This window comes from Salmo trutta, chromosome 5 (assembly GCF_901001165.1).
Source record: "Salmo trutta chromosome 5, fSalTru1.1, whole genome shotgun sequence".
Taxonomy (NCBI): domain Eukaryota; kingdom Metazoa; phylum Chordata; class Actinopteri; order Salmoniformes; family Salmonidae; genus Salmo; species Salmo trutta.
The window spans coordinates 9,351,207-9,374,492 of NC_042961.1; the positions used below are offsets into that span (position 1 = coordinate 9,351,207).

General features: G+C 42.1%; 1 protein-coding gene across 2 annotated transcripts; it reads right to left on the reverse strand.

The window, feature by feature from the left end:
- Positions 1–19,023: 19,023 nt before the first annotated feature.
- On the reverse strand, positions 19,024–21,227 carry LOC115193618 (uncharacterized). 2 transcript variants are annotated; one of them, XM_029752436.1, is made up of 2 exons: positions 21,131–21,227; positions 19,024–20,590 (listed from the first exon to the last, which is right to left on the reverse strand). In XM_029752436.1, the coding sequence occupies exon 2, from the start codon at positions 20,517–20,519 to the stop codon at positions 19,482–19,484; it is 1,038 nt and encodes a 345-aa protein (XP_029608296.1). In that variant the 5' UTR covers positions 20,520–20,590; positions 21,131–21,227; the 3' UTR covers positions 19,024–19,481. The 2 variants fall into 2 exon arrangements, with proteins under 2 accessions (XP_029608296.1, XP_029608294.1); XM_029752434.1 differs by having other exon boundaries at positions 21,117–21,215.
- Between the last annotated feature and the right edge of the window lie 2,059 nt (positions 21,228–23,286).

Consider the following 23,286-nt stretch of genomic DNA (forward strand, 5'->3'; position numbering starts at 1 on the left):
CAGGAGAGCAAAAACTGTTTACAACTTCGCAGTTTAATAATAAAAACCACCGGAAACAGAACAATAAATCAATGGGTACAAAGCCCGTCGCACACCAGAATAACGTGCACCAGCACTTACAACAAACAATTCCAGACAAGGACATGGGGGGGAACAGAGGGTTAAATACACAACATGTAATGATGGAATTGAAACTAGGTGTGTGGGAAGACAAGACAAAACAAATGAAAATGAAAAGTGGATCGATGATGGCTAGAAGACCGGTGACGCTGACCGCCGAACACCACCCGAACAAGGAGAGGAACCAACTTCGGCGGAAGTCATTACAGTCTTTAAAACATTTGATATCTTTCGATCACCTGGCCCCATGTCCAGTCTTTCCTCCCCAGCCACTCCTGACGAGACCAGGTGTCCATCTCCTCCCGAGCACGCATCTTGATCCAGTTGTGGGGGGTAGTTCTGTAACGATCGTCTGGAAGAGGGGACCAAAATGCAGCGTGGTAAGTGGTCATAATGATTTTTAATGAGACACTTCGAAAACGAAAGCCAACAGTTCTGCCAGGTGAACACACACAAGACAGAAAACAACGACCCACAAAACCCCAAAGGAAAACAGGCTGCCTAAGTATGATTCCTAATCAGAGACAACGATAGACAGCTGCCTCTGATTAGGAACCCTACTCGGCCCAAAACAAAGAAATACAAAAACATAGAAAAAGGAACATAGAACACCCACCCAATGTAACACACTGGCCTAACCAAAATAAAGAACAAAAAATCCCTCTCTATGGCCAGGGCGTTACAGCATGAAAGAACAGTGAAGACATGAGACACAGCTTAAAAAGCTCCCCTATTGATCTTGTTTAGGAACAGTACAATTATAATACCTAGACTAGCCAAAAACACCACAATGCAATGAAAAATTGTATTATTGTTTTAAAGTGAGTACAAAATTCTACTCTAGGCTGCAGTGAAAATTACATTTGAATAATGCCATAAAAGTGGGATTTGAATGTTTCATTCCATTTGGATCAGTTGTGGGTCTTCTCTCGACAGTTTATAAGGTCTAAAATGGCACAGTAGCAGGCCGGTCTGGCTGTATTTTTACTTCTGATACTGAGATGTGCTGATCATCATTCTCCCAAATCATCCTACAATAATGTGTCCACATACACTCCCAGCAGGCCCAGTTATTCAGGAAAGCTAAACGGGCGCCTCCTCTCAAATCCAAGCAGCTATTCCTCGTGCACATAGAACCTAACACTTCAACATAGCCTAAATATTTATAATTTCACTTTTAAAATATATTACCTTTTATATGTGGCATAAAGACAACCAGTCACAATGTTTTAATCTAATTATGCTACTTCAAAAGTCTCCTGTAGGCATGCGCACACACGTACTGTAGGCCTACATCCAAAATATAATTCCAGCATCCTCAAAATGGCTTGACAGTTATGAATAAATGAATATGTGTGGCATAGAATGTCAATGGGATTGTGCAGCCAGCCAAAATAATTAAGGAATAACGTCAATATCTGTTTTTTATACAAAAAGCTCACCTATCAGCAACAGTGGTCAGTGCCGGTCAGTGCCGTTTAGGATTATTTTTTGCATGAGCATTGGCTTATTTCTACTACAGCATGTTGGATGATTGTCATTCATATTCCATTCACCCAGTTCAATGTAACATTGATAGGTTTAGGCTACTACATGATACTCACATTTTCCCTGTACCCATCATGCGGTCGCTACAACCTAGACTATGAATGAAAGTTTACAACGTAGGTGCACACAGGTCGAGAGAAAAATTGTAGATGGCAGACAGTGACACATGGACAGACAGTGACACATTCAATACGCCTTTCACACTCTTGCCTGCATCTAGCTTATCTAGGGTGTAATCATTAGTCCAACAGTTGCAAACAAGAGTATCTATTGGACAATTCAGGTATTTTTATCCCTGCGTCGTTTGCTTCCGTTTAAGAAACGTTTTTCAACAGAATCAACAGAATGAATACACCTTTGATCATAGCAGCCACATTGTATTCCTTCTCGTATCTATGCGCTCTCTTCCTCTCACCTTTTCCCTTCGCTTGTGGACTTCAATGAACAACACATCAGCTGTCTGTGACCAGGTGAAAAAACCTTTCCAAGCCAAACCATATCATAACCGCTACACACAGCCTACAACGTTGTCCCCGTATTAGCTAAAGTAACATCCTAGTCAACATAACTAATAGAACTAATGCATTAGTAAGCAGTTACACTGGCAGGCCCAGGTGGCAATAAATTAATAAAACATAAAGCTTACCTTGACTTGGAAGAGTTCCAGTGTTGTGTTGGATAGTCATAGCCAGCTAGCTAACATAGAATCCCTCTGTCTGAGCAAGGTGTTTGAGTAACTAAACTAGCCAGCTGCATTTGCTAGCTAAGTAAGTGAAACTGAAATTGAGAAAACAAACGGTGAAATCTCTCTCTCTCTCTCTCTTGCTTCTCCTTCATTTCTGAAGAAATGTATTTGTTGAAAACTGTTCAACTATTGTCTTTCTCTTTGAGTTAACTACTCACCACATTGTATGCACTGCAGTGCTAGCTAGCTGTAGCTTATGCTTTCAGTACTAGATTAATTATCTGATCCTTTGATTGGGTGGACAACATCTCAGTTCATGCTGCAAGAGCTCTGATAGGTTGGAGTTGTCATAATTACTGTGTAAGTCTATGGAATTTTGTATTGAAGTCAATGTACCAAGAGGAGGATGGAAGCTAGCTGTCCTCCGGCTACACCAATGTGCTACCCAACAGAGTGCTGTTGAGGCTACTGTAGACCTTCATTGGAAAACAGTGTTTTAATCAATTATTTGGTGATGTGAATATATTTAGAATAGTTTTATCTAAAAAGGATAACTTTTTCAATGTTTTACCATTTTTATGAAATTCACTGAGGAGGATGGTCCTCCCCTTCCTCCTCTGAGGAGCCTCCTCTGGTTTTCATTCACGGAAAATAAAGTCATTACATATAAAATGTGTCTGTAAAATGTATTATGCGAGAAATGAAGTTGGAAATGGGTTTATGCCCCAAAAAATTATGAAATAACCATCATATAGAAATAAACTTGGAGTCACGCGATGATATGGTGTGTGGTCCTCCAACTACAACTTGGGAAACCATGCAGTTTATTAGGCTACAGATGAAATAAGTTATGAAGAACTTCACAGAGTGGTGAAAGTGCACGTTAATGAGCTTGATAATACTTTTCAATAAATATTGAGGGTCTTATTCTGGTAACATGATGGTCGATGCTTGACTGCCATTTGACAAATAGAAATATTCTTATCCATAATAATCTTGTCATGTAGACTAACCTACCCGCACTGCGAGCTGTTGGCTAGAGCGCACATGCCAAGATATACAGTATAGGTACATTTGCTATTTAACGCAACAGTTTTTGTGACAAAACTATTGGAAGAGTTGAAAATGCAATGGAAACAAATTGAACTTCAGATTTGTATTCGGTACACGAAAACTTAAGCGAAAAAGTATATTTTGTGTGCACTACATCATCACACACTGATTTATATCCGCAACTTGGTGGAAGCACAACACTGGTGGGGAAATGCACATATTTTCTTAATTCGGATCTTTGTGTATTCACATCAAAATCTGTGCCAATTGTATGGAAACTGAGCTACTAACCAAGTTCCATCCAACCTTTTAATGCGAGTAAAGTACATGCCAGATAAAAAATAATGGGAAAGCATGCAGTTTATTAGGCTACAGATTATTATTCACAGGGTGGTGAAAGTGCAAGGTGATGAGCTTGATGCTCCTTTCAATAAATATTCTGGTGACATGATGATCGATGCTTGGCCGCCATTTGACAAATACAAATAATCTCACTTTGACCAAAGGGATCTCATCATGTAGTTGGCTATACCTGCACTGTACCTGTGAGCTGTTAGCTACAGCACAGGTGCCAGTACCAGTGTGGACACCTATGAAAATAATTTTTGTGACAAAACCATCAGTAGGCCTAGAGTTGAAAATGCATGGAAACCCATTTAAATTGTTTGTTTTAGTCCATACATGGGAATTGAACCGCAAAAGTTATTTTTATGTGCACTACATATTTACGCATAGGCTTTTCTCTGCTCAACTTGATGGAAACACAACTCTGGTTACACCATCTCTATCAGGAGGAATGGGCCAAAATTCACCCAACTTGTTGTGGGAAGCTTGTGGAAGGCTACCCGAAACGTTTGACCCAAGTTAAACAATTGAAAGGCAATGCTACCAAGTACTAATTGAGTGTATGTAAACTTCTGACCCACTGGGAATGTGTAAGAAATAAAAGCTGAAAAAAACATTCTCTCTACTATTATTCTGACATTTCACATTCTTAAAATAAAGTGGTGATCCTAACTGACCTAAGACAGGGAATTTTTACTAGGATTAAATGTCAGGAATTGTGAAAAACTGAGTTTAAATGTATTTGGCTATGGTGTATGTTAACTGTAGACTTCAACTGTGTAGCTGGCAAGGTAAATGCTGTTTGACAGGATGGGGGAGTATTTATTCCCAGTGCTGATCTAGTAGTGTAACTGACATGTTACGTTACCTAATATAATGTTTCATCCCCTCTCGACTGAAGTGCATAGACTACTAGCAGCTAGTTAGCTAGCTAGTAGCTACCACAGACGGTTCAGCACTAGCTAGCCTCTAAGCTATCTATCAGGTAGCAGTATCAAACATCTGTTGTGTATGGAAATGTTTTGTAGCCTTTGTTTTGGCCTGTTTCAACAAAAGTCAATTTGATGTACCATTAGCTAGAGGTAGCCAAAAGTTAGCTAATGGTAGCTAGTTAGCAGGTTAACTAACTTTAGCTATTCATTTTGCCTCAATCACACTAGACCTGAATCAATTGATGAAACCAGTGGCCGAACAATTGAAGACCGACATTCAGACGTTTTTTTCAGCGCAATGTGAGATTTTACTTATCAGTATAGCACTGTAATGTGATTGATCTGTCAGTTTCACTAGCTAATTCCATACTTTTCACACTGACTCAGTATAAACAGTTCTACAGGCTTCACTGCCATGGTGCACAGTCAGTACACAACACTATGCTCATCATGTCTCAGCAGGATCAGATGGTGACAGGTGTCCCTGCAAGGTCAGACAGCCACGGAAGACCAGTCTATGGAGCTCAGGGGGATTTTGTAGTTTACTGTAAGAATCAGTGAATAGATACAAAGTTCCATCTTGAGTTGATGGGTACAGTCTGGTATCTCAAATCAAATCAAATTTTATTGGTCACATACACATAGTTAGCAGATGTTAATGCGAGTGTAGCGAAATGCTTCTAGTCCCGACAGTGCAGTAATATCTAACAAGTAATCAAACAACTCCCCAACAACTACCTAATACACAGAAATCTAAAGGGGTGAATGAAAATATGTACATTTAAGTATATGGATGAGCAATGGCCAAGTGGCATAGGCAAGGTGCAGTAGATGGTATAAAATACAGTATATACACGTGATATGAGTAATGTAAGATATGTAAACATTATTAAAGTGGCATTATTTAAAGTAGCATTGTTTAAAGTGACTAGTGATCCATTTATTAAAGTGATTGGGTCTCAATGTAGGCAGCAGCCTCTCTGAGTTACTGGTTGCTGTTTAGCAGTCTGATGGCCTTGAGATAGAAGCTGTTTTTCAATCTCTCGGTCCCAGGTTTGATGCACTTGTACTGACCTCGCCTTCTAGATGATAGCGGTGTGAACAGGCAGTGGCCCGAGTGGTTGTTGTCCTTGATGATATTTTTGTGGCTTTCCTGTGACATTGGGTGCTGTAAGTGTCACGGAGGGCAGGTAGTTTGCCCCTGGTGATGCGTTGTGCGAACCGCACCACCCTCTGGAGAGCCTTGTGGTTGAGAGCGGTGCAGTTGTCGTACCAGGCTGTGATACTGTCACGCCCTGACCTTAGAGAGCCTTTTTATTTCTCTATTTGGTTAGGTCAGGGCGTGATTTGGGTGGGCATTCTAGTTTTTCTATTTCTTTGTTTGCCGGGTATGGTTCCCAATCAGAGGCAGCTGTCTATCGTTGTCTCTGATAGGGGATCATACTTAGGCAGCCTTTTTCCCACCTTAGATTGTGGGATCTTGATTTTGAATAGCTGCTGTATAGGCTGCAGAACTTTACGTTTGTCTTTTGTTGGTGTTCATTTTAATAAAAGTAAAATGTTCGCCTACCACGCTGCACCTTGGTCCAATCTTTACGACGAGCGTAACAGATACAGCCCGACAGGATGCTCTCGATTGTGCATCTGTAAAAGTTTGTCAGGTGCTGTTGCGCCTTCTTCACCACACTGTGTGGGTGGACCATTTCAGTTTGTCTGTGATGGTAACACCCAGGAACTTAAAACTTTCCACTTTCTCCACTGCTGTCCCTTCAATGTGGATAGGGGGTGCTCCCTCTGCTGTTTCCTGAAGTCCACAATAATCTCCTTTGTTTTGTTGATGTTGAGTGAGAGGTTGTTTTCCTGACACCACACTTCGAGTGCCCTCACCTCCTCCCTGTAGGCTGTCTCGTCATTGTTGGTGATCAAGCCCACTACTGTTGTGTCGTCTGTAAACTTGATGATTGAGTTGGAGGCGTGCATGGCCACACTGTCGTGGGTGAACAGGGAGTACAGGAGAGGGCTGGGCACACACCCTTGTGGGGCTCCAGTGTTGAGGGTCAGCGAAGTGGAGATGTTTCCTACCTTCACCACATGGGGGCAACCCGTCAAAGACCAGGACCCAGTTGCCCTCTAGTAAGAGGGAACGCAACACCCTGCTACAACTCAACTCTCCATGGTGTGAAAGAGGTATGGACTGTAGGTGTGAGTAAGGATGACAAAAAGGCAGAGAATACCATTTACAGGGAATTTATTCCTTCGCACGGTAAGTTTGGTGAAAAGGGGCTGGACGGAACCAAAGCAAAGAAAGTAAATATTAAAGCCCCCCTCTTACCTTACCTGCCTACCCACTACTTAACTAACTAGCACCACCTGGCGCACTAACCAAAATACAGGGTATGGTCCGCCCAGGTCTTTCCTAGTGTGCATAGACAGTAAACTACTACGGGTTATGTATGCCCGCAGGCCTCTTGACTAAACACTCCCTAGGTGCCTTCCCCTTCCCCCCTGGGAACAAATGAAACAGAATAACAGAAATATAAGTTCAATAATCAAAACACTGCATCCTATTGACACAGACAACCAATCAGCTCCCTCAGCAACAACAAACACAGTACATGCCAAAATTCTTAGTAACAGCCAACATGCTATAGCCATCAGCCTCCTCTCTCAGCAAATATCTCCCTCTCTGAGCAACAGAACACTGGCTTATAAAGCTTCAGAAGGAGTTGTTAATTGGAGACAGCTGCGTCCTGATGAGGGGGCGGGGTCAGCTCTCCAATCAGCAGTGGGGCCGACCAATCAGCTGCTTGGGGAATTTCAGGAATCCATTTCCTGAAATACATACATGAAAATACACAAACCACAACACAGAATCTGGGGAACGTAACAGCAGAGTTGAGACCCAGGTCTTCCAGCTTGATGATGAGCTTGGAGGGTACTATGGTGTTGAGCTGTAGTCAATGAACAACATTCTTACAAAGGTCATATTTTTGTCCAGATGGGGGGGCAGTGTGATGGCGATTGCGTCATCTGTGGACCTGTTGGGGCGGTATGCAAACTGAAGTGGGTCTAGGGTGGCCGGTAAGGTGGCGGTGATATGATCCTTGACTAGCCTCTCAAAGCACTTCATGATGACAGAAGTGAGTGCTACAGGGCTGTAGTCATTTAGTTCAGTTAACTTTGCCTTCTTGTAATAAGTATATAATAAGACTTAAGATTTCCGGTGGTAACAATGTAAGAAATAATACATAAAAAACAGAATACTGCATAGTTTCCTAAGAACTCAAAGCGAGGCTACCATCTCTGTCGGTGCCATTTTCAGTATCTGGGAATAATGGTCATTTCAATCATTGAACCATTGATTATATTTTGGATAATATAATGCATAAATGTACACAAAGGTAATTCTTTGTCATGCCTCATCTGAACAGGATCAAATGGTGACAGGGGTCTCATCAGGGTCAGTCAGCCATGGAAGACCAGTCTGTGACAGCGCAGAGGTGAACTTTTGCATACACAACACTTTATTCTCTCTGTGCAGCAAACACTGGACAAGCAAGCAAAACATGTAAAACAAAAGTGTGAGGAAGACCTGGGAGACACTATTGATGATGATGAATGGATACAGATGTGTTAGAATGCCCAGTTATGTTCATATTATCTCAGACTTAAATTACTGCAGTTTAAGGCCATCCATAGAACGTTCTATATGCCAGTGTAACTGAATATCATGCACTTAGAAATTGTATTATTCTGCTGGAGGTTTAAAGCACAAAGGGGACATATTTGCATATGTTATGGTCTTGTGAAGGCTGGCTGAATTCTAGCAAAGAATATTTTCTTTTATCTCAGCATGTCTACAGATTCTCCCTTCTCCCTGTTTTTGTTTGCTTGGCAATGTTGACACTGGAGACTTATCAGAAGAAACTGAGTAACCTAGCATTTAAAGCAGCTAGTAAATGCATTGCCATTAATTACAAGGTTGGTTAACCTTCCACAATGGATGGAAGAAATGTCAATTTATGTATCACTAGATTTTATTTATTAGAGGATTAAGGGTGTACTGTGCAAGTTTCATAAGGTCTGGATGAAAACATGCCCACGTCAGGGGTGATACCTATTTAGGCAATACATAGGTGCTGGCCTGCTCAGTCCTGGCCCTGGGGGTCTGCCGTACTGTTGGTTGTCACTCTGGCCTTGGCCTAACACACCTGAAACAAATAATGAATGTTTCACTAATATCCTAAATCTGAGTGGGGTGTTTTGGGTTGGGGCGCTGCAGGGCCGTGTACCCCTAGGGGCAGGACGGGGTGAACCAGCTATATTATGTGCAAGTCAAAAGAGCTCTAAAGTAATATTACGCCTATGATATGAATTATATGGAGGAAGTACTGTTTCTGTGTGTTAATGTGTAGGTTTAAGTGTGTTTTTATTAAACTCTTGTTTTCCAAACCTTTCCCTTGAGACGTAAAAAAAGAAAAAATATGAGTTATTGACTAGACTGGTGGTGGTCGGGTGTGCAGGCGGCTGGGGTTGGCTGGGCGGGCGGGCTGGCTAAAATTTGATTTAGAGCATGTCTTAATAAAGACAATCAAAAGTTATGTCTTTACACTTTATTTTAAAGAGTTGTTAATTTGATAGGCTATTGGTTAAAGGCGCAACACAACAATGATTATTGAATTATCATTGATGAAGTTCAGTCGTATCAATAACTTAAATACATTTAATAATGATCTCTTACCTAGCTTGATGACTGTGGACATTTTTCCTTACTTTTTGTTGTTCTAAATAGAGACGGCTAGAAGGGCCATGGGTCATATTAGATTGTGTAGAAATGCAGGAAAGGAGCTTTAGATGACCCCAAAAATGGGAGGACCCCTCGCCAAGTTATGTCCCCCCCACTTCTAAAACCAAAGTTGCACCCATGCTCTGACAAATACGCTAGTCCAGTGTCACTTTGATTATGCCTGCACATCATGGTTCAGCAGCCCCAAACATCTAAAGAATAAGCTACTTACCAGCCAAAACAAGCTTGTAAGAAATGTCCTTAAACTCCCCCCTCATACTCACCTGGAGGTTGACCATTGTTTTGTCTGTTTTTCTGTAATGTGTCTGTATCTATGGAATTGTACATGTATTTATGTAAAAGAAAATAGGAAGCACAATGGAAATAAATCCCAGCTGTTATTGTGAAATCCCTTTAAAAAAAATGGTATATGCATTTTTGTTAACTGACAAATAAAATGTATCAATCAATAAATCCATCCAAATTGTGCAGCGGCCATTTGATGAATGGAAAGAACCATCTGTTACAAAACACCAGAAATGCCTTTGATGCTGGATAAGCCTACAAGATAGGGAACAGTGTATTTTCTGTTGGTCGAGATTGACATAGTCTACAGTGCCTTCAGAAAGTATTCACACCCCTTGACTTTTTCCACATTTTGTTGTGTTACAGCCCAGCCTGGTCTCATAAATTAGACGTAACATAGTAAACAGAAATCTGGGACGCTAAATTAGTGTGATATGTTATGTTTGTTATGGTTACAAAAGACAGAAGGTTCCTTAAGGCAAAAACCAAAGTAGTATGGTTGGTCAGGGTAGGTGGGTGTATAACGCAACCCAATGTTGCAAGTTCAAATCTCATCACGGACAACTTTAGCATTTTAGATAATTAGCAACTTTTCAACTACTTTTGAGCTACCTTGCAACTACTTAGCATGTTAGATAACCCTTCCCTTAACCCTCTTAGCTAACCCTTCCCCTAACCCTAACCTTAACTCCATAAAGTGGGAAAAAGGAAATATATATATATATATACACTGCAGTTCAAAAGTTTGGGGTCACTTTGAAGTGTCCTTGTTTTTGAAAGAAAAGAAATCATTGACAAAGTCGTCCGCAGAGAGGGAGGAGGTGGGGAGGGGGAGGAGGATTCAGGTGGGAGGAGAAGGTGGCAAAGAGCTTCCTACTTAGCTAGTGAATGCAGATAACTAGTTTAGCCTACTCAAACATCAGGCTCAAACAGAGAGGGATGCAATGTTAGCTAGCTGGCTGTGGCTATCCAAGACTGGAACACTTCCAAGTCAAGGCAAGCTTTTGGTTGTGCCCCCGGGGACCGCCGGTGTAACTGCTAAACTAATTGCTGACTGCACACTGTACACTGACTGTAGCGGGTTTACTTACACGTCTGTTCTAGTAGCTATGTTGACTATGACGTTATAATATGGTGGCAACGATGTAGGCTGTGTGTAGCGGTTATGATATGAAGGTTTGGCTTGGAAATGTTTTTTCGCCTGGTCACAGACAGCTGATGTGTTGTGCACTGAAGTACACAAACAAAGGGAAAAGGTAAAAGGAAGAGAGCGTGTAGATGCGAGAAGAAATTATGCTACAATCAAAAGGATCATGCTGTTTGTATGTGGATGCTATGAAAGTGAACTGTGTTTGCGTGTGATCAGGGGTGTATTCATTCTGCAAATTCTGTTGAAAAACTTTTCTTATACAGAAGCTAATGGAACGAAACGTGGATAAGCATACCAACTGTTGGATTAACGATTACACCCTAGATCAGCTAGATGCAGGCAAGAATGTGCAAGGCGTTATTGAATGTGTCAATGTCTGTCACCTCGATTACTCAAACTTCTTCTTAAACTTTCATTCATAGACTGGGATGTAGCAACCTCATGTTGGGTATAGGGAAAATTTGAGTATCACGTAGTAGCCTAAACCTAGAAATGTTACGTTGACCTGGGTGAATAGAATATAATGACAGTCATTCAATATGATGTAATAAAAATAAGGCCATGCTCCAAAATAAATAATCGTCCTCCCTCATCTTAAACGACACCGACCGCCAATTCTGGGTAGACATGATTAGAAATGCAGAGTGAAGGTTGTTTTTGTATGATAAAGGCTCTCAATGTTTGAGTATATGTTTGATGAGTGCTCTCAACATTCAAGTATTTGTGGTTTGCATTGTGGAAAAATAATAGCGTGCTGTCGATCTCATTAAAGGCCCAGTGCAGTCAAAAATGTGATATTCCTGTGTTTTACATATATATATATATATATATATATATATATATATATATATATATATATATATTTCCACACTGAGGTTGGAATAATACAGCCACTTTATTACTTGATTTCCCCACCGCTGGTCACGTTTTCAATACAAAACCGCAACGGCGCTGGTCCAATGAATTTGCTAATTTTCTATCGTTTCGCATGGAATTATTACGTTGTCTTAACCTTTGTTATTTTCATCCTCTCTGGATCACAGACATGTTACCACAGCAACAGAGCATCATGGCCTTCATGTTAGGGCGCTGGTAAGACTTGCAAAGTTAGTGTGACCCGCTGTGTGTGTGTGCGTGTGTGTGTGTGTGTGTGTGTGTGTGTGTGTGTGTGTGTGTGTGTGTGTGTGTGTGTGTGTGTGTGTGTGTGTGTGTGTGTGTGTGTGTGTGTGTGTGTGTGTGTGGGAGAGGCCTTGGTCATTAACCACAACAACACCACAGAGAAAAGAGGAAGGCATGAGGTTAACGAAGAGACAAAGAGATGGATGGTGTTAATAAAAGAAGAGCACTGCTCCGGAGAAGCTTCAAGACCAAGGACTAACCCAGACACTGCATTAGTAAACATCACACAGTCATTACTTTAGCCTCTACAGAGCTGACTGGCCATGAGTACTTAGAGGGCGAAAGAGATAAAAAGACTGAACATCTGTAGAACTTTTTTAATGATTTCAAATCACTTTTTAATAACATCTTCATAAACATGTATCATTTTGGGAGGAGGTTATTTCTGCTTGCCTTTCCATTTATTTCTAGTCGTTATCTGTCACTACCTGATCCTCTGCTCCACTATTTAAAAAAATGATTGTAATACTTGCAAATCTCTTATCTTAATGGATCATATGCCATCTTCATGGATTATATGATCTGTTAATTGATTATCCGCACTGATCTCATTAGATTTGCAGCACATGACACATCTTCACAGATTGGCAAATCTGTTATGGGAGATTAGATATAAATTCATCCCATTTATCCTGATTAAGATAGTGTGATACAGATGTGGTGCTCTGACCTGCCTGATTTCATGCTTACAAGCTCCCTTCTTGATGAATAATGACCTTGTTAATGAAAATGTATGGAATGAAGAGCACTACTGTGTCACGACTTCCGCCGAAGTCGATCCCTCTCCTTATTCGGGCGGCGTTCGGCGGTCGACGTCACCGGCCTTCTAGCCATCGCCGATCCACCTTTCATTTTCCATTTGTTTTGTCTTGTCTTCCCACACACCTGGTTTTAATTCCATCATTACATGTTGTGTATTTAACCCTCTGTTCCCCCCATGTCCTTGTCCGGAATTGTTTATTGTAGTACTTGTGCACGTTATGCTGGTGTGTAACGGGTTTTGTTTACCTATTGATTTATTGTTGTGTAACGGTGGTTTTATTTATTAAACTGCGCCGTTGTAAATCAGTTTTTGCTCTCCTGCGTCTGACTTCTCTGCCGCCAGTACGCACCCACTACAGAAATCCGGACCAAACTTATGGAGTCAGCAGGAGCAGGTACCCCGGGTATAGGGGTGGAGGAGCACGTCCGGGAGCATGCATCAATGCTCCACCATCTTGGCACCGCCATGGACCGCGTTGTCCAGACAATGGACCACTGGGAGAGATAGGGAGTTCTCCCAGCGCCTCCACCAGCACAACCGGGTCTCCACTACGCGCCCCTCCTTCTCCTCCCTCCTTCTCCTGGTCCCAATGGGATTCTCTCTCCCTTCCCCAGGAATACAATAACTTACTTACATAAGTATTCAGATCCTTTGCTATGAGACTCGAAATTGAGCTCAGCATCCTGTTTCCATTGATCATCCTTGAGATGTTTCTACAACTTGATTGGAGTCCACCTGTGGTAAATTCCATTTATTGGACATGATTTGGAAAGGCAAACAGCTGTCTATATAAGGTCCCACAGTTGACAGTGCAGTGGATGTTTTTCAGCGGCAGGAACTGGGAGACAAGTCAAGATCGAGGGAAAGATGGAGTAAAGTACAGAGAGATCCTTGATGAAAACCTGCTCCAGAGCACTCAGGACCTCAGACTGGGGCGAAGGTTCCCCTTCCAACAGGACAACAACCCTAAGCACACAGCCAAGACAACGTAGGAGTGTCTTCAGGACAAGTGTCTGAATGTCCATGAGTGGCGCAGCTAAAGCCTGGACCCAATCGAACCTCTCTAGAGACCTGAAAATAGCTGTGCAGTGATGCTCACCATTCAACATGACAGAGCTTGAGAGGATCTGCAGAGAAGAATGAGAGAAACTCCCCAAATACAGGTGTGCCAAGCTTGTAGCGTCAAACTCAAGACTCGAGGCTGTAATCACTGCCAAAGTTGCTTCAACAAAGTACTGAGTAAAGAGTCTGAACACTTATTTACATTTTAGTCATTTAGCAGACGCTCTTATCCAGAGTGACTTACAGTAGTGAATTCATACATTTCATACAATTTCATACATATCATACATTTCTTTTTCTGTGCTGGCCCCCGTGGGAATCAAACCCACAACCCTGGTGTTGCAAACACCATGCTCTACCAACTGAGCTACAGGGAAGGACTTATGTAAATGTGATATTGTAAATGTGATATTTCCAAAATGTCTGTTTTTGCTTTGCTATTATGGGATATTGTGTGTAGATTGATGAGTGGAAAAAATTATTTTATCCATTTTAGAATAAGGCTGTAACATAACAAAATGTGGAAAAAGTCACAGGGTCTGAATAATTTCCGAATGCACTGCACTCCATTCTCAGTCTAGATGAATAAATATCATGCATCACACTGATCTCTGAAGATATCTCATCCTTTTATTGTTTAATCTGCAACATGAACTATCCCCCCAGCAGGGAAAAATAATACTATAATATCACTTTCATTCCAGAGACAAAAGATCAAACATCAAACAGTCCTCCGACAGGCTGCATTGTCAGCCCTGAAAATACCAGCCATAGCCTGCACTAAAATGATTAAGACAGCACATCGAGGACAGATATATGTGCCCAAGTCAGGAAGGAAGGTGTACTCAACAACGCATGTTTAGAAACTGTTTTTAAATGCATCTGTTTGAGAAGCTATCTGTCTGGGGTGCTAGAGTGAGGGATGTGATCTTGTGAACCTATGGGAAAGCCACTTACAACCTTTCTAAAACATCTACAGAGCCTTCAGAAAGTATTCTCACCCCTTGAATTTTTCCACATTTTGTTGTGTCACAGCCTGATTGTTTTTGCCACTGGCCTACGCACAATATCTCATAATGTCAAAGTGGAATTATGCTTTAGATTCTTTCTTCTTTTTTTTTTTTTTTACAAATGATTTAAAAATGGAAAAGCTTGAGTCAATAAGTATTCAACCCCTTTGTTATGACAAGCCTAAATAAGTTCAGGATTAAACATTTGCTTAAAATGTCACATAATAAGTTGCAAGGACTTACTCTGTGTGGAATAATAGTGTTTAACATGATTTTTGAATGAATACCTCATCTCTGTATCCCACACATGCAATGATCTGTAAGGTCCCTCATTCAAGCAGTGCATTTCAAACATATATTCAACCACAAGACCAGGGAGGTTTTCCAATGCCTCGCAAAGAAGGGCACCTATTGGTAGATGGGTAAAAAAATATCCCTTTGAGCATGGTGATGTTATTTATTACACTTTGGATGCTGTATCAATACACCCAATAAATACACTGCTCAAAAAAATAAAGGGAACACTTAAACAACACAATGTAACTCCAAGTCAATCACACTTCTGTGAAATCAAACTGTCCACTTAGGAAGCAACACTGATTGACAATAAATTTCACATGCTGTTGTGCAAATGGAATAGACAATAGGTGGAAATTATAGGCAATTAGCAAGACACCCCCAATAAAGGAGTGGTTCTGCAGGTGGTGACCACAGACCACTTCTCAGATCCTATGCTTCCTGGCTGATGTTTTGGTCACTTTTGAATGCTGGTGGTGCTTTCACTCTAGTGGTAGCATGAGACGGAGTCTACAACCCACACAAGTGGCTCAGGTAGTGCAGCTCATCCAGGATGGCACATCAATGCGAGCTGTGGCAAGAAGGTTTGCTGTGTCTGTCAGCGTAGTGTCCAGAGCATGGAGGCGCTACCAGGAGACAGGCCAGTACATCATGAGAGGTGGAGGAGGCCGTAGGAGGGGAACAACCCAGCAGCAGGACCGCTACCTCCGCCTTTGTGCAAGGAGGAGCAGGAGGAGCACTGCCAGAGCCCTGCAAAATGACCTCCAGCAGGCCACAAATGTGCATGAGTCTGCTCAAACGGTCAGAAACAGACTCCATGAGGGTGGTATGAGGGCCCGACGTCCACAGGTGGGGGTTGTGCTTACAGCCCAATACCGTGCAGGACGTTTGGCATTTGCCAGAGAACACCAAGATTGGCAAATTCGCCACTGGCGCCCTGTGCTCTTCACAGATGAAAGCAGGTTCACACTGAGCACATGTGACAGACGTGACAGAGTCTGGAGACGCCGTGGAGAACGTTCTGCTGCCTGCAACATCCTCCAGCATGACCGGTTTGGCGGTGGGTCAGTCATGGTGTGGGGTGGCATTTCTTTGGGGGGCCGCACAGCCCTCCATGTGCTCGCCAGAGGTAGCCTGACTGCCATTAGGTACCGAGATGAGATCCTCAGACCCCTTGTGAGACCATATGCTGGTGCGGTTGGCCCTGGGTTCCTCCTAATGCAAGACAATGCTAGACCTCATGTGGCTGGAGTGTGTCAGCAGTTCCTGCAAGAGGAAGGCATTGATGCTATGGACTGGCCCGCCCGTTCCCCAGACCTGAATCCAATTGAGCACATCTGGGACATTATGTCTCTCTCCATCCACCAACACCAATTTTAGCTAAATGTATTATTATCGTCTCTTAAACAACCACTACACAGGGTCATTCCATACTTTGAATCAGGTAGCATTTGTGTTAAAAAAAGGTGACCCATTTTTCCCGTGTCCAAGGGCATTGAAATATTTGATATTGATTTATACACTTTGTTCTGTTGGAATTTAGAATTCCCAAATCAAAGCTTTTGATTTGATTTGCACCACAGACTGTCCAGGAGTTGGTGGATGCTTTAGTCCAGGTCTGGGAGGAGATCCCTCAGGAGACCATACGCAACCTCATCAGGAGCATGCCCAGGCATGGTCATACAGGCACGTGGAGGCCACACACACTACTGAGCCTCATTTTGACTTCTTTTAAGGACATTACATCAAAGTTGGATCAGCCTGTAGTGTGGTTTTTCACTTTAATTTTGAGTGTGACTCCAAATCCAGACCTCCATGGGTTGATAAATTGGATTTCCATTGATTATTTTGTGTGATTTTGTTGTCAGCACATTCAACTATGCAAAGAAAAAAGTATTTAATAAGATTATTTCATTCATTCAGATCTAGGATGTGTTATTTTAGTGTTCCCTTTATTTTTTGGAGCAGTGTACAAAGATACAGGTGTCCTTCCTAACTCAATTGCCGGAGAGGAAGGAAACCGCTCAGGGATTTCACCATGAGCCCAATGGGGACTTTCGTACAGTTATTAAGTTTAATGGCTGTGATAGGAGAAACCTAAGGATGGATCAACAACATTGTAGTTACTCCACAATATTAACCTAATTGACAGAGTGAAAAGAAGGAAGCCTGTACAGAATACAAATATTCCAAAACATGCATCCTGCTTGCAACCAGGCACTAAAGTAATACTCAAAAAAATGTGGCAAAGCAATTCACATTTTTATTCTGACTACAAAGTGTAATGTCTGGGGCAAATCGAATACAATACATTAGTGGGTATCACTTTCCATGTTTTCAAGAATAGTGGTGGCTGTATCATGTTATGGGCATGCTTGTAATCGTTAAGGACTGGGGAGTTTTTCTGGACAAAAAAATAAAAGGAATGAAGCTAAGCACAGGCAAAATCCTAGAGGAAAACCTAGTTCAGACTGCTTTCCACCAGAAACTGGGAGATGAATTCATCTTTCAGCAGGACAATAACCTAAAACACAAGGCCAAATCTACACTGGAGTTGCTTACCAAGAAGACAGTGAATCCTCCTGAGTGACCGAGGTACAGTTTTGACTTAAATCTACTTGAAAATCTATGGCAAGACCTGATCAACAACCAATTTTACATCACTTGAAGAATTTTAAAAAGAATAATGGGCAAATATTGTGCAATCCAGGTGTGGAAAGCTCTTAGAGAGTTACACTGAAATAGTTACAAATGTAATCGCTGCCAAAGGTGATTCTACAAAGTATTGACTCAGGTGTGGATACTTATGTAAATGAGATATTTCTGTACTTCATTTTCAATAGATTTGCAAAAATTTCTAAAAACATGTTTTCACTTTGGGGTATTGTGTGTAGATGGGTGAGAATATTTAATCCATTTTGAATTCAGGATTCTTGTATCTGTGCACATGTGTATGTCGGAACATTTTTAATGTAGGAGGCAACCAGTCTGCCTAGGGAGACCAGCAGGGTGCGGCAGAAGGCCCACTGCCATCTTCAAGTCCACCATCATTACCATGGGGGGGTCGGAATGCTAAGCTAAAGGATAAGCATCCAGCAGGTGTGTGTGTGTGTGTGTGTGTGTGTGCGTGAATACCCCGAGGATAGATGGATAACACTACACACACCCCTCTCTGCTAACACTAAGAGAAGACAGAGCTACTGCAGTGGAGCGTGACTATATCTATAATGACAAAAACACACCCTTTGGCCATTCAGAAACATTATACATTATACATTACATGTGACACCACAGGGCATCTCTGCTGGGTGCTAAGTTTAAAAGTCCTGTAGCTTCCCTCCCCCCTCTAAGTAACTAACTCTGAAACGGAGGCTTGAGTTACAGTAAGAGTGGCTGAGATGTCAGAGTCGGGTGTTAAAGCAGGGAGGTGGCAGGTCAGCGCAGAGTGACATCACAGAGCCCAACTCTGTTCCTCTGGCAGTGTTGGCTCACAGGCCCACCTCACATGGCGAGGATAGCTAATGCTACGTGACAGAGAGGCAGGGAGGAGAGAAAGGAGAAAGAGATGGAGAAAGGGATGGAGATTGAGAATAAAAGAGAGAGCTTTGGAAAGTGTAGAAGTGCAGAGTACTAATCACTCTAATCACGTAGCATTAGGAGAGCAGCTCCGTCGCTCACTTTGACTTGTAATTGTAGCAATGAAGTGTGACTCAAATGGCATTCAATTTGACAGGCCTTGATAAAGTTTGACACATTCCTACATTACATTCAGCCATGGCAGCAGCCAAACCATTAAGAGTTTATTTTCAAAGAATCAGCTTTTGCTTCTGAGCACTCTACAAAGCTGTAGAAAAGGTTATTGAACTGAAAGTGAGGACAAAGTAAGAAAGAATCACTTCCACAAAGGACGAAGAAATCAATTCAAACCTGCAAACTGAACTCAAGCATCCTTTTCAATACCATAGACAATTAAGTACTGTGAACTGTGCTACTTTTGCCATTTGTGTCTGTACAATTAGTTTCTCACATTATAACAATTGATTTGTGTGGGAAGGAATTATTCATGTGCTTTAATAATATATTTTCTCAGAACTTCATAGGAGAACACTAGCATTGAATAAACCAGATTATTATTCAACATTTGATCATACATACAATACAATAAATGCACATTTTATTCAAGAGTGTTCGTTCAGTTCCGTGGATTGTGCATCTTGCCTATGCCTGTATGAAAGTCAACATGTGCTATCTTCTGTCTAGGGGATCTGTTTCCACTATGCTCAGCCTCTCGTTGGGTTCCGTTGGTTCTTGTACCATCAACTTCATGCGTAAACTCTCTCTGCTGTTGAGAAAGTACCTCTCCAGCTCTGCTATGGGGCCTTGTGAAGAGAACAGTCGCTCTAAATAGGCCTTAGCACACATATCTGAAGTGATCAGGACAATGCCAGGGGGAGCGTCCTCAGGTAGGGGTACACTCACACTCTTCCCTAACTCTTTATCCACCACAGTGAACCCAGTCACACTCCCCTCAGTCAGAGGATCCTCCCCGGTCTGCAGCCCTCCCCTACACTTTATCACAGTCACCGTACTGGCTTTGTAGCATCTGTACGCAGGTAGAATCTCTCTGAAGTCCTCTTGGTACTGCTCCATTGCAGCCTGGACGACCAGCGGGTCTCCTCTCTGCTCTAGCCTGGTCAGGTGCAGCAGCATCTGCGTGTGAAAGGCGGCGCCGCTGGCCCAGTGCTTCAGGGCCTTGGAGCTGGGGCCTTCCCTGAGCATGGTGTTCTTCAGCTGGGTCAGCAAGTAGCTCAGCTGGCCCTCCAGACGCTGGGTGTCTTCTCTCAGCTTCTGCTCATCCTTCAAGTGCATCCGGCAGCGCTTGAGGTACTCCTCCATAACGTCCTGGAGCTCCGCTCGCCGTTCTTCCACTTGGCAACCCTTCGACCTCACTGACCCCCTGGACGAGGCGTATGCCGTCTCCATCACCATGGAGACCACCAAGCCCACCAGGCCTGCCACCTTGGGCTCGTCAGAGAAAGCGACCAGGCGGCTGATCAGATCCTTCAGGTAGGTGGGCGCCCGGTTACCCACGTGCCCTTGCAGCTGGCGGAGGTGGTCCTGTAGGTGGGCCCTGGAGTCCAGGCTCTCTGGATTAGCTAGCAGATAGTGGTCGACGGCAACATCAGGCAGAGCACCGGCCTCCAACATGGCGGAGTAGAGCAGAGAGCCAACAGCAACCTGAGCCTCCGACTGCTCCTGTTCTGAGGCCAACAGCTGCCCCATGATGAACGTCAGGATATCTGGGGGTGGGCAGGCGAGTGTGTTGTTGCTGTGAGTGCAGGTGAGAAAAAAGCCTGTGGAAGACATAGAGAGAAGAAAGCTTAAACACAGTTGAGTGTTTATCATACAGTGTTTATTACTGTATATAAAGTATACATTTGAGACACTTTCAGTTTCAGTCTCGTCTGGAATTATTCATTAACCTCAGGTTAACCTTTGGTTAGTTATGCCTCTGTACATGCCATGTAAACAACTGTCCTCCTTATAGAGTAGCCTAAATTCATTATCTGAATTCAATATCAAACAGTTCATTCTAATCCTTAGCCTAGCGCAAGTGGTGAGATGATTTGAATGCGTCTCTTTATAAAGCAATTGGTTACGTGCTAAAACATTGTAAAAGCTTTAAAAACGTTTTTAAAAAGCATTCAATAAAAACAATTATGAACAGGATCATGTACAGCGCACAGAAAGGAAGTTGTTGATTTCATCATATCGCCATTCTCTCAGTATGAATAACCATGCCATAAAAAAACTTTCCAAACAATCAAACAACACTTCACATATCAACTGGGTTCGTTTATCTTTGGGCTCTTCCCTTACTGTAAGGCATTTACCGGGGAGTGTGTTCCTTAACGTTGTATCCAGCAACCAGCTAACATGGCAGACAGTGGCCCGATTTTCTACACTGCAACACTAAATCCAAGACAACAGGGAGAGAGAGAAACTAGGGCAGGGGAAAAACTAGAGCTCCCCCTACTGAATACTGCAAGGTCGAGCAACCATTGAACCTTTTATTCTATAAATGGGCCAAGGGCTGCCAACATATTTCCCTTCTTTAACTTTATAAAATGGGCCAAGGGCTTCCAACACATTGACCGTCTTTAACTTTATAAAATGGGACGAGGACTTTGAGTCATGTACTTGTGTAATGTGTTTTATTTTACCATGACTTCAGTTTTCATAGTGAATGCAGTCAAACTATCCATTAGAGTGTTAGTGTATGCTAAACCAATACTCAACCATTGTTCAGCAGTTTTATGTGCAATGTTCATGACATCTTATCACACACTCGTGCACATGTGCAGTCAGAGCAGTGAGCCAATAGAAACATTGACACACTCAACTGCACGACTGAGAGGCCTGTTTGCCTCTGACTCAGCGCATCAACCTCTCTCTCTCCCTCCCTCCTCTCTCTCCCTCCCTTCTATGCTGCCTTCTTTGAGTTGATTTGTGCTAGAGGTCGACCGATTATGATTTTTCAACGCCGATACCAATACCGATTAATCGGCCAATGTTTTATTTATTTATTTATTTCTAATAATGACAATTACAACAATACTGAATGAACACTTATTTTAACTTAATATAATACATAAATAAAATCAATTTAGCCTCAAATAAATAATGAAACATATTCAATTTGGTTTAAATAATGCAAAAACAAAGTGTTGGAGAAGAAAGTAAAAGTGCAATATGTGCCATGTAAGAAAGCTAATGTTTAAGTGCCTTGCTCAGAACATGCGAACATATGAAAGCTGGTGGTTCCTTTTAACATGAGTCTTCAATATTCCCAGGTAAGAAGTTTTAGGTTGTAGTTATTATAGGAATTATAGAACTATTTCTCTCTATACAATTTGTATTTCATATACCTTTGACTATTGGATGTTCTTATAAGCACTTTAGTATTGCCAGTGTAACAGTATAGCTTCCGTCCCTCTCCTCGCTCCTACCTGGGCTAGAACCAGGAACACATCGACAACAGCCACCCTCGAAGCAGCGTTACCAATGCAGAGCAAGGGGAACAACTACTCCAAGTCTCAGAGCGAGTGATGTTTGAAACGCTATTAGCGCGCATTTCAAGCTAGCCATTTCACATCGGTTACACCAGGCTAATCTTGGGAGTTGATAGGCTTGAAGTCATAAACAGCGCAATGCTTGAAGCATTGTGAAGAGCTGCTGGCAAAACGCACAAAAGTGCTGTTTGAATGAATGCTTACGAGCCTGCTGGTGCCTACCACCGCTCAGTCAGACTGCTCTATCAAATCATAGACTTAATTATAATATAATAAACACACAGAAATACGAGCCTTAAGTCATTAATATGGTCGAATCCAGAAATGATCATCTCCAAAACAAAACGTTTTTTCTTTCAGTGAAATACGGAACCATTCCGTATTTTATCTAACTGGTGGCATCCCTAAGTCTAAATATTCCTGTTACATTGCACAACCTTCAATGTTATGTCATAATTACGTAGAATTCTAGCAAATTAGTTCGCAATGAGCCAGGCGGCCCAAACTGTTGCATATACCCTGACTCTGCGTGCAATGAACGCAAGAGAAGTGACACAATTTCACCTGGTTAATATTGCCTGCTAACCTGGATTTCTTTTAGCTAAATATTCAGGTTTAAAAATATATACTTGTGTATTGATGTTAAGAAAGACATTGATGTTTATGGTTAGGTACACGTTGGAGCAATGACAGTCCTTTTTTGCAAATGCGCACCGCATTGATTATATGCAACGCAGGACAGGCTAGATAAACTAGTAATATCATTAACCATGTGTAGTTAACTAGTGATTATGATTGATTGATAGTTTTTTATAAGAAAAGTTTAATGCTAGCTAGCAACTTACCTTGGCTTCTTACTGCATTCGCGTAACAGGCAGGCTCCTCATGGAGTGCAATGTAAAGCAGGTGGTTAGAGCCTTGGACTAGTTAACCGTAAGGTTGCAAGATTGAATCTCCGAGCTGACAAGGTAAAAATC